Source organism: Phyllostomus discolor, chromosome 1 (assembly GCF_004126475.2).
Source record: "Phyllostomus discolor isolate MPI-MPIP mPhyDis1 chromosome 1, mPhyDis1.pri.v3, whole genome shotgun sequence".
NCBI lineage: Eukaryota > Metazoa > Chordata > Mammalia > Chiroptera > Phyllostomidae > Phyllostomus > Phyllostomus discolor.
The window spans coordinates 56,422,872-56,435,603 of NC_040903.2; the positions used below are offsets into that span (position 1 = coordinate 56,422,872).

Below are 12,732 nucleotides of genomic sequence, written 5' to 3' on the forward strand. Positions count from 1 at the left end.
GTAACTGGAGGAGTTGACAGTTTGTGGCAGGTTCTCAGCAAAGGCAAAGTGGATGGTAAAAATTTCACCAGAGATATATAATATTGAGGAATGGTATGATGCAGATTTAAAAAAGTCAAATACAAACAAGAGCTGCTTTTATTGATAAGGTGATCACTTTAGAAAAAATAAACATATAGCTAATTTTTCCTCAAATTCCATTAGCCAAAATCTTAAGTAATTTGCCTACTAACCTTGTACAATCTTATCTTCATCATTATGAATCCTCTTCTGCTCCTCACGTTCCGCATTCTTTAAAGCTTGCAAACTCGAAATCTAAATACTTATTTCCACTTCCATTTTTCTCCATCAGCAACTCCTGTCTTTCCATCTACATTCCATTTCTTAGGAAGTCAAAATATGACTCCATACTCCACAGAAACTGGCATAAATATGTGAGTGTATACAGAAACTCCTTTTAATGTAGTTCTTGACCTAGTGATTCCAATTGGACTATGCCTGGTATTGTGGGCGAAGCAGATAGGAACAGGCACAGGCCCAGAACAACAGCTCATGCAAAACCCCAGCTCACTCAGAACTCACCAGGCTCCTCTTATTGTACACTTGGCTAATGATTTTAAGAATTAACCAAAATGAAATGTAACAGAAACAAACACCACACAAAACTGGAAAGTCTGGCAACCATATTTTTACAGAAAGACAAATGCATGAACATCAACTTAGGTACTCTTCAGAGGCCATTTATTGCCATTTTGTTCTTTATAGGTTGACTAACTTGCAAAATTGTTTGGAATTAGTAACTCAACTTAGTGCTTGGACTTTCAGGATTGCTGCTGGACAGTGCTCGAGTTCCTGCTGAGAGACTCACTCCTTCATTGGTAAAAAACAATTAACAAAAACAACAAAAATTTCTCAGATCTACTCAGCATAGGTACACCAAATGGTTTTGGTGCGTGTGAATGGTTTCAACTATGATCACCAAGCATTTGCTTCTTACAGCAGCCCAACTCAAAAATTCTGTCTTACGTGTCTCCTCAGACCAGTAAAGGCTCTCTGTAGTGACTGACATCTGAAGAGAAAATACTGATTATTTCCAGAGGCAGCCTATAATGAGTGCCAAAGACATCGCCAGGCTGCGGAGGAGCCACACCAGGACTCCAGGTCGATCAGAGATTTGGCTGACCCTAGTGTTTTTGCATGGAGCAAAGAAACTTGAGGAGTCTATGTTAGGCCAACTCTGAGCTTCCGTATTCCTTAGTCAAATAAATGCTATCTGGATACCGAGTGTTGTACAAGCAATTGAAAAAGTAAGATTTCCAAGAGTGGGAATGGGAAACTAATTTCAGATCCACTGCAGATGCCCTGTAGAAAGCTGTTGCTTAGAACTCTCATGCCTATCTGAGACTCAAATGCCCTGATTTAGCTTTCCTGCACTCATTTTAAGTTATGCTAATGGAATTAATAATACATAGAATGCTATTTGTTTTATGATGAAAACAACTGAGATGGATACCCTAACAAATCCCTTAGCAACAGTTTTCTAATTTCAGTTCAAAGGTTGTCATTAATGTTTTGTCCTTGTAAGTTTCCAGGAAACATATCAAGCACTCTTCCACAACTGATGCACTCATTCTTTGGGATGTACAAAACCAGGGCTGACTTGAAAATGCCTTGAACATTCAATGTACTTGCCAGCCAACGTTAGCAGAGTAGAAGGGCCTGACTGATGGGATTTGATCTTTGGCTAAATGTTAAGCTATGCAGACACAGTTGCAAATCTTAGGAAACAAGATTTAAACATTTTAAAAACAAACAGAGACATGAGTAGCTGCATACTCTAGTAGGGACAGACTTCACAAATTTACTGGAGGCAAGTTATAAAACAAAACAAGAACCACCCTCTACAAAATTAATCACACTCCTTATTTGTAATATTAGCTAAAATTCAAAAAAATCACAAAGAAACAAGAAAGGGAGGCCCAAGGTGAGGAAGAAAACACAAACTGTGTATCTACTCCAGATACTGGATTTATCATAGACCTAAAAGCAGCTATTATGAACGTGTTCTAAGAACTAATGGAAGTCATGTTTTAAGAATTAACGAAAACAACCCTAGGGATATCGCTCATTTAGTCAGAGCACTGTGCCAATACAGCAAGGCTGCATGTTCAATCCTTAGGGCACAGACAAGAATCAACCAATGAGTGCATAAACAAGTGGAACAACAAATCCCTGTTTCTCTCTTTCTCCTTTCCTCTCTAAAATCAATAAACTAAAACAATTTTAACAAAAGCTTTGATGAAAATAATGCAATGCAGGATCTCAACTAAAACAAAGTATATGAGAGATCAAATTAGAATTTGGTGCTGAAAAATAAAGTGATTTGAAATGAAAAATTCAGTTGATTTGGAATGGTAGAAGAATTCAGCGACCTCGAAGAATCAACAGAAATTGTTCAATCTGAAGAGAGAACAACAAAAACCAGAAACAAAGCCTTAGAGACCAGATCAACACCAAGTGTGCCAACATATGTGAAAGGACAACTCCAGAAGGAGGAGAGAGAAAATAAAGGGTAGTTAAGTATACTGGAAGAAATAATTGTCAAGAACTTCTCAAATATGATGAAAAATATTCATTTACAGATCCAAGAAGCTCAGAAAAACCAAGTAGAAAAAACACAAGGATATCTACACCTAAATATATCATACTTGAACTACTAAAAGAGAAGGCTAAGAAAAGTATCTTAAAAACAACAACAACAAAAAAACAAGAGATAAGTAACCAGTCACCAAAGAAGACCATAACTTTAACAGCTGACTTATCAAAAATAATGGACATCAGGAGTCTGTAGGATAACATATTCAAAGTGACTAAAGAAAAGAACTGCCTGGCCATGTATTATTCTATATTCAGCAAAACTATTCTTTTTTAAGCTTTTATTTATTTTTAGAGAGGGAAGGGAGGGAGAAAGAGAGAGAGAGGGAGAGGGAGGGGGGGAGAGAGAGAGAGAGAGAGAGAGGGAGGGAGGGAGAGAAAGAGAAACATCAATGTGTGGTTGCTGGGGGCCGTGGCCTGCAATCCAGGCATCTGCCCTGACTGGGAATTGAACCTGCGATGCTTTGGTTCGCAGCCCGCACTCAATCCACTGAGCTACGCCAGCCAGGGCAAAACTATTCTTTTTTAAAAGGCAAAATAGAGACATTCCCAAAGACTGAGGATATAAAATTATATAAAGCAGTAGTTATCTGTATTGTTGAATTGTAACATATAGATATAACAAATGACACTAACAGCACAAAGATATGCTAGAACAAAGTTAGTACAAACAGAATTAAATATTATTTTGTGATAAGTTGATGCATATTATCATCCCCAGAGCAACCACTAAAATGTAACTCAAAAAAAGAGGAAGAAAGGAATCTCTCTGGCTATGATAAAATCAAAAAACAAGTAACAGATATAAAAAGCAACTATATCCATATTAAATATGAATGAAATACATCCCCAACTCAAATAACAGGAGATAGTGAGACTAGATTCTAGAAAGTCAAGATCCAACCATGGCCAGGTGGCTCAGCTGGTTGGGGCATCCTCCTGTACACCAAAAGGCTGTGGGTTTAATTTCCAGTCAAGGGCACATACAGGAGGAAACCAATGAATGTTCTCTCTCACATCAATGTTGCTCTCTCTCTAAAACCAATAAACATATCCTTGGGTGAAGATTATAAAAAGAGGTTAAGATTCAGCCAATAAAGGACACATATTCATAATATACGGTTTCTTAAAATACATAAAACAAACAACCTCTGAAGGGGTAGGGGGTCATATATTTAAATAGATGTCTCCAAAGATATACAAATGGCAAACAGCATAGGACGGAGTTCTTATCACTTGTGCTAGGAAAATATACATTAAATCCACAATGAGGTATTACTTCATATCCACTAGAATGGCCTTATTAAAAAGGCAGATTATAAGAAGTACTGTATAAAATGTGGAGACACTGGAAACTTCAAACATTGGTGAATGGATCATATGGTACAGTTACTTTGAAATCAGTTCCTCAGGTCAGTAAAACTTACTACATGACTCATCAATTTTAATCTTACAAGTCTATCCAAGAAAATGAAATATGAATCTACAACAAAGACTTGCACACACACATACATATACACACACAAAGGAGTGGAAGGGAGGAAAAGAGAAAAAGGGAGGTGGCAATAAAAAAAAATTAGGCAAATGAATGCAATTTATTGAAATGTGTCAAGCATGTATGGAAGTTCCTTCTTTTTATTCTGGTAACATTTCTGCAAGTCTGAAATTAGATCAAAATTTAAAATTATTTTAAAAAGGGGCAAGATTCTCATGTGGCAAATTCCTCCTATCAGCATCTTCAATGAAGACCATATACAGCTTAAAAGTTATTAGAAAACTATAGGTAATTTTAATAAAATCACTTCAAGAATATAATTTGGTTAAATATAAAAACCAATACAATGTACCCTAAAATACTTTTTCTACTGAGTCAAATAAATTTATCTGTAAATCCTGTAACAACATGTTCATATTCACAAAATCTGAATGAAAAACACACACATTTTCCATTTCTGACACAGGGTAATTCAAAAGTTCATTTTGAAGGGGACTGAGATTTCAGTCTAATTTTACTTTTAATACCAAGCATAATTATACAGTTATTCAGAATTTGAAATGCTTTTTTATTTAACAAAATATTGCCACTCTGAAATATATTTCATTAGCATGATAAAGTTAATAAAGACCATGAAAATGAAAGCTGCACTTTTAAGTTTATAATCATAACATTCTGATTGTATCTATACATTAACAATTCTCCATTCTGGAGATTTTTAAAAAACATTTTATATGTGGACCACCTGGAGCATAATTAAGTGCATTTTAATGAAGTTTCCACTGACGTATGTAGAAACATGGTTTACCAGCAGCCAAACAGCGGCACTTCTCTGTCTAAGATCAATGGCACTATCTAGAAATAAGGACAATTCTTCAACAATTTCATTTTGCTAAGTAAAAACACTTCCAAGGAGCTAAAGGCACAATTTTATTTACATCTAGTGGAGTAACAGACCATAAAATTGTTACATATGTGCGACTTAATAACTGATGGACATTTCTCAGACAATCTGTTTTCAATCCTGATAGTTCTTTATTTTCTTTAACATATTTGCTATGGATTGCTAATTTGCAATATGTATCATGAAAATAATCAAAATTAGATAAATGTGACAAAAGGTTGACAATATGTTTCACATCCTTGAGCGGTACTACATCAAAAATGGGAGAAAAATGTTGTAAAAGGAGCTGACTGCAATGCTACTTATATTCTTGCAGTAAAACCAGCAATATACCCATCTCAAGAGAGTTATCATCTTAAATCTAATTTCTTCCCCTCAAGTACAATTTGAATCTCTTTGGCATCCAAAGTCTCATAGATCAATAAAGCTTCAGCTAGATTCTTATGCTCTTTTGCATGAGTCTTCAAGATATGTTTTGCTCGTTCATATGAGTCCTAAAACAGAAAAGCAGATATGTAAGAGGCAAAAACTTACAAGCAAAAACCATAAATGAGAAAAAAAACTTTATGTACCCTACAAATGAGAAATCTATTTATTTCTATTTATAAAAGACAAAAGCATTTAAAAGCTTGATTCCCAAAGATAACTCTTTTGTATTTTTCAAGTGTTCCATTTTGAACTGTAAAATCCATCTCATAGAAAAATGATTACCTTAGACAAAAAGTTACTTTAAAAAATTAAAGTATGCTCTCTATTTATCTGCTTTTTAAATAATGACTATAAACATAGAAATCTATTTCTCTATTCAATATATATGTTTAAAAAGAGAAATTTGATCCTTTTGCCTCTTGATTTCACCATTTATCTAGAATGGCCAGAAAAGATCTACCTTTCCATTTTTTTACTTGGTAATATACTCACTTGTCCATATGTGACAACTGTAACAGTATTGTTACAACTGATCCTTGATTCAAATGCATTTTTTCTTTCTACCCCACCTTGAATTTGTCACTTAAATCCTGCAATTATTTTTCCAAATGTGAGTCTGGATTAAGTATATTAGGCCATAAGTGTGATCACCACTAACAGTTCGTTTTTGGCAGTGCCACATTTGTCTGTGCAGTGTTTTTGCCAATATTTGAGTATTTAATCGCATTTTTGCCCTTATACAACTGAATGGAAAATATAAAAGTAAATTTACTAACACCAAAAAGCATAGATCATGTAAACATAATGCAATTATTACATCTGAACCTAAATTACTATTAACTAGTAATCATGTCCCCTTAATAATGTAAGCTGGGCTAATGGAAGGAGTACCTACTGCCTTCCCAATCTATGATTTTAAAAGTCAAAAATCCAATTTTTGCCATTTTGTGTTCTGAATTTTCAGAAATGTATTAAAGCAAAGAAACAGTATTTCTGATGCTCTAGTTACTACAGCATAGGTAATTTACTCAGAATAACATAAACGGTAAGGGAAAGAGCATTAAGATTCTGGAAAGTCAGAGACTTCTTCTGCAACACTTTCTAAACTTTTCCATTACATAAACTTCCCATGCCCTTAACTACTCTAAAGCATTTCTTCTACCTCCTTCAAATTCATCAAAACTTGGCCCTCCTGGGGAGACTGCTTTCTCTGAAACTCCAAACGGCCGTTATTACTCTCATCCCAGATACTCCAGGGTAGCTCTTTGTTCCCATCAACACTTCCAGACCATTACTAGACTACTGTTTTCTATCAAGCAGCATTCCTTTGAAGTTCATACTATTCGACTACAGCCTTCCCCAGCTCCCTTCACTGTGCCACCTAAGTCCTCATTCACTAAGGATTTCTGGCACTCTGCCCAGTCTCCTCCTCCATTCTAAGACCTGCCTTCATGTGTGCCCAAATGGACACATATCCAACCTCTGAACTAGCTCCAGACCCACATCTCTCCCAACCCCTAATCTTCACTAAGACACCTCAAATTTAACATGTATGAAACTGAACTCATGATCTACATCCTTCCCAGCCTTAGCCACCAGTGTTTGCTCAGTAAATGACACAACTAAATAGCTGCATAAGGCAGAATCTAAACAAATTTATATTTTTAGACTGAATTAGCTTCTCTCTCATCCTAAACATCACAAAGGCAAAATTTTGATCCACTATATCAGTATATCTTGAACCCACCCATGTTTCTCAATTTCTACTTTTCACCAACCTAATCCAAGTATCCATTATACTATGAGTAGATTACCACAGTACTTAAGTGATCTCATTGAATCTACTCTTACACATTCTTCTTCCCTCATCTGTATTGGACACTGCAGTCAAAATGACATTTGTTTTGCTTATTCTGTATTCTCAGCACATGTACGGCGCTAGGCACAAGCAAATAACAATTTATGTTGAATCTATGTCAGAAAGAGAAAACAATGAAGACTCAATAATCAATATCTTCAATTCTAATATCTCTTATGATTTTGCAGATAAAGGAAAACTGAGTATTTATAATCATTGATATAAACTGTTCTTAGCCTATGGCCAGAATAAAATAAATATCCAGTTTGTGATGAGAGGTTCTCTAACAACATATTTAAGTCATGGTTACAATGGTGCATCTTTCCAAGAACAAAAGTCTTCAGTTACCATTTGGGAAGCACCCAAACACTTAGGCACCTTATGGCTAAATAAAAAGCATAGAAAAACACAATCATTACCCTCAGAAGGATTCTGATTTCTTGCTCAATAGCTGACTGCGTTTCTGGACTCAGTTTCCCTGTATCACTGTAGGTCATAACTCCAAGCTAAAATGAATGGGAAGAAATTGAACAACAACAACAACAAAAAAGTGACAACACCCAAACAGAAACGTAGCAGAGGGAGTATTATCCTATACATTAAGAAAACAAATTTCACGGGGTTAGGGGCAAAGAAGAAATTCAATATAAAAATGGCCTTTAGGGCAAGGAAATTTCATTATTCTTCTGAAAGTATAGGACTAAAATTAGAGAGTGAGCAAGAGAGAACATTCAAAACCATCGTGAGTGCCTTCTTAGACAACCTTGGCAGCTAGTCCAAGTCCAGAAACCCACAACTCAGAGAATTGGAATTGCTTCCTGAAACTACAGTGATAATGTAAGCGAGTGGAATACGTGCAAAGGGTTAAAGTATGGCAAACTCAGCCAGTAGGTCTTTTATGTCATATGAACAGTAACAACTAAATAATTTGTCTTATCATCTGGTTAACTCATGAAGCAACAACTGTTACTGTTTGAGCAGCTAGAATAGAAACAATACATGTGATTCCTCAGAAAAGGTTTAGTTAAAATAAACTGGGACAAATGCATTTGGAATGAGAGGCAAATAAATGTTATCAATTAATAATGAGAACCCTCCCTCACAGAGGACTTGGCACTTATCATTTGAGACATGAGGACAAATAAAATTAGTCAATACCTTTTCACTCATTCCAAATTTAGTAACCATCCGCTTTGCTATTTTAGTTGCATTATCAAAATCACTGGAAGCACCTAAAATTTAAAAATATACATAGAAGTCAATTTTTAAAATATCTCCAAGCCAACCAACATAATTTGAACTAAAGCCACTCAACACAGCCAACCTGTTGTAATGTGGTCAGTTCCAAATATAAGCTCCTCTGCCACTCTCCCTCCCATACTAACATCCATTTGTGCAAGGAGCTGAGCTCTGGTTTCATTCCATCTGTCATTCTCAGGCAACAGGGATACCTAGATAATTGAAAAACAGGAAAAAAAAAACTCAGACAGGGTTGTTTGTTTGTTTGTTAAAGACATGGGAAGGGAGGGAAAAAGAGAGGGAGAAAAACACTGGTTGCTTCTCACATGCGCCCCAACTGGGGAATGAAGCAGCAACCCAGGCATGTGTCCTGACTAGGAATCAAACCAGATACCTTTCGCTTTGCACTCTGATGCCCAACCAACTGAGCCACAAAACCCACAGCAAAATTGAGAGTTTTGAAACACTGATGTTAATAACCAGAATTATCATCTGGCTCTCTCACCTTACTTAATACCATGATGCTGAATGCCCAAAGACATTTAGTACAGATGGTCATCAGGTGACTGACTGATGAGAAAACCATCACTTTATAAAAAAAGGAAAATTCTTTATAAAGCAAAATGGGTTTTATAAATAACAAACAGGTAGATAATGCCACTATAGGCCTGTTTTATCCTGCTGCACAAAAATATTTAAAATATCTCTAAATAGAAAGATATGACAATATTTGTACTAAGAAAAATCTTAGAAAAACTACTGAACTATACACTTTCTTCTGTGAGGGGAAAATAACAATTACATAATTAATAATTATACTTTGTTGTCATTCTGGAATCAGATTTCATAATGTAAATGTGTAGTAACTGAAATATTAAGGAAATTCTTTATTAACGGATAACTTTCGCAAGTATCTCCAATTTCAAGATGGTTTGGGAAGTTAAAGTCTCAACAAACTTGGGAAGCAGTTTAATTTTCTTTTTAAGTGATTCTTATCAGCGATTCCATACATGAGCTTCTGGTAAGTGCTATTAGAAAGCAAAAAAACCTACAAAGTACTTACATGCCCGAGTGTTGGCCCACGAGGCATGATCGTGGCTTTGTTGATTGGCATTGCATCTTTAGTGTAATATGCAATGATAGCGTGGCCAGATTCATGATATGCAGTGATAGTTTTGTTTTTATTATCAATTTCCACGCTTCTACGTTCAGGACCTAAAGACAAACATTTAATCAGGTAAAACACTCCATTAGAAAGGTCTATTTAAGTGAATAAAACCAAATGGCCTCAAAGCTGTTCTTAAAGGAACACAATTTAATATGACTAATAAATATTTTAAACAAAAGTTTAAAAATGAGTAGAATTCTATACATAAAAGGTCTGTACAGAAAATATCCAGCCATGTAATATCAAAGTTAGAGGCATTTACTTTTTAAAAATATATTTTATTGACTATACTATTACAGTTATCCCATTTTTATTGTCTTTATTGCCCTCCACCCTGTTCCCCACCCTTCCACCAGTATTCCCCCCTTGTTTCATGTCCACGGGTCATACATATAAGTTCTTTGGCTTCTCCATTTTGTACCTACCATTCATGCTTCTTATTCCCTGTACCTTTCCCCCCATTCTCCTCTCCTCTCTCCCCCCGGATAACCCTCCATGTGCTATTTCTGTGATTCTGTTCCTATTGTAGTTGTTTGCTTAGTTTGTTTTTCTAGGTTCAGTTGTTAGTTGAGTTTGTTGTCATTTTACTGTTCGTATTTTTTAACTTTTTCTTAGATAAGCCCCTCTAACATTTATATAATAAGAGCTTGGTAATGATGAACTCCTTTAATTTGACCTTATCTGGGAAGCACTTTATCTGCCCTTCCATTCTAAACAATAGCTTTGCTGGAAAGAGTTAATTGTGAATGCAGGTCCTTGCCTTTCATGACTTGGAATACTTCTTGCCAGCCCCTTCTTGCCTGCAAAGTTTCTTTTGAGAAATCAGCTGATAGTCTTATGGGAACTCCTTTGTAGTTAACTGTCTCCTTTTCTCTTGCTGCTTTTAAGATTTTCTCATCTTTAATGTAATATAATGTAATTACGATGTGCATTGGTGTTTGCTTCTTTAGGTCCATCCTGGAAGTCTATTTCCTTTGCCAGATTGGGAAAGTTCTCTTTCAATTATATTTTCAAATAAGTTTTCAATTCCTGGCTCTTCTTCCTCTTCTCCCTTTGGCGCCCCTATGATTCCGATGTTGGAACATTTAAAATTGTCCTGAGGTTCCTGAGCCTCCCCTTATTTTTTTGAATTGTTTCTTCTTTCTGTTCTGGCTGATCATTTATTTCTTCCTTCTGCTCCAAACTGTTCATCTGAGTCCCTGCTTCCTTCCCTTCACAGTTGGTTCCCTTTATTTCACTTTTCATAACCTTCACTTTTTCCTCTATATTGCCACCATATGCAACCATTTTTGTGAGCATCCTGATTACCAGTGTTTTGAACTCTGCCTCTGAGAGGCTGGCTATCTCTTCACTTAGTTGTATTTTTTGGGGAGCTTTGATCTGTTCTTTCATTTGGGCCATATTTTTTTGTCTGGATGAACCTGTCTGTAGTAAGGGGTGGAACCTTAGGTACTCACCAGGGTGGGGCAACCCACATCTCTACGTTGTGGCCCTGTATGTTGGGGAGGGTTCTGAGAAGGAACAATGCCACCTGCTCAGCTCTTGGCTGGCTTTCAGTCACTTCCTCCACTATACACAAGCAAACTGGGTCCTTCTGGTACTGATATCAGGTGGGTGGTTTTTTGTATGTTCTAGAACCCTGTGGGTTTCTCCAATTTACTCTTCTGTGAGGCTGGGAATTTCTTAAACCACCTCAATCCCCCCAGGTTTCCTTCAGTCACTGGTTTTGAGGGTATATTTCCTCACAGTGGAACCCTTGGTTGCATGGTCTTCTTCCTCCCTAGGTATTCCTCCTCGTTTATCCACTCAAAAATGTGAGACTACCCACTCCACCAGCTGCCAGCTTGCCAAGAGTCCTCTCTGTCTGGCTGCCCGGCTCTGCCCCTACTACCAGTCTAGATGAATGTTTCTTCTTTACTGCCTCAGTTATCAGACTCACATACAGTTGGATTTTCTGTCAGTTCTGGTTATTTTTTGTTTTTAAATTTGTCGTCGTCCTTCTTTTGGTTGTGCAAGGAGGCAAAGTGTATCTACCTACGCCTCCATCTCGGCCAGAAGTCTAAAGGCATTTATTGAAGAAGCTACAAGATACAAGAAACACTGTATGCAGGACAATGACACCTCAGTCCCCTTCAAAGTAGACACCTTGGGACCTCACACAGTTCTCCCAATCACCCTCACCTGCCTTGTCCCTACTTTCCTGGATCTCATTTTAGTTTTGGGAAAAGCCAGAAGTCACAGGGTGCCAAGTCTAGGCTGCAGCAGGGCTGAGTCACCAGGGTGATTTAATGTGTTGCCAAAAAACTCTGCAGCAGACATGATGCCCGAGCGGGCATACTGTTGTGATGAAGCTGCCAGGTGCCAATTGTCCACAGCTGTGGCCGTCTGAATCATCCAAATACATAGCTTCCACAGAGAAATGTGTGGAAGCTTAACACAAATTTGAGGCAGACTCATTGGTTTACTCGCTCAGTCATTTTGAATGTGATGGCCACACAGTACACATGCTCACTCAACAGTGTGTACCACCCCAACTGACTAGTAAGTACAGTGAAGTTGTCATTACTCATGCATGTGCATTCCAGTCCACTCTCCTTGGCTGTCAGGTTACATTGATATCATGCAAACCATTCTCATTATATTAACAATGGTGAGACTTTTTCTGGACAGACGTTGTAAACTACAACAATTTCAACTGAAAACCCAAATTGTTAGAACTATCATCTTAATTCTTATATCAGAAAAGAAAGCTTAATTCCATTTATAGAAAATAATTTCCAATTTAAAAGGAATGTCATAACTAACTTGTTTTGAAGTCAGTGCAAAATTTAAAATAAAAAGTAAATACTTAAAAGAGTAAAATTAACTATTCTTTTATCAACAATATCAGACAAGTGTAAAACATGCACACCCATGCCCCCCAAAAAGTATAATTATAAAATCTATATATGCCTGTAAGAGGACAAATTGTTTTGCTACATTCA

At 36.6% G+C, this 12,732-nt stretch overlaps 1 protein-coding gene across 1 annotated transcript in view; it reads right to left on the minus strand.

Moving 5' to 3' along the window:
- Nucleotides 1–4,231: 4,231 nt before the first annotated feature.
- Nucleotides 4,232–12,732, minus strand: part of YME1L1 (YME1 like 1 ATPase) — a 61,180-nt gene continuing 52,679 nt past the window's right edge. Inside the window, exons 15-19 of the mRNA XM_028505702.2 lie at nucleotides 9,644–9,795; nucleotides 8,666–8,792; nucleotides 8,500–8,573; nucleotides 7,761–7,847; nucleotides 4,232–5,548 (exon numbers count right to left, since the gene is read on the minus strand). Coding sequence (XP_028361503.1) covers nucleotides 5,405–5,548; nucleotides 7,761–7,847; nucleotides 8,500–8,573; nucleotides 8,666–8,792; nucleotides 9,644–9,795 — 584 coding nt within the window. The 3' untranslated portion in view covers nucleotides 4,232–5,404. The remainder of the gene's footprint in view (nucleotides 5,549–7,760; nucleotides 7,848–8,499; nucleotides 8,574–8,665; nucleotides 8,793–9,643; nucleotides 9,796–12,732) is intronic.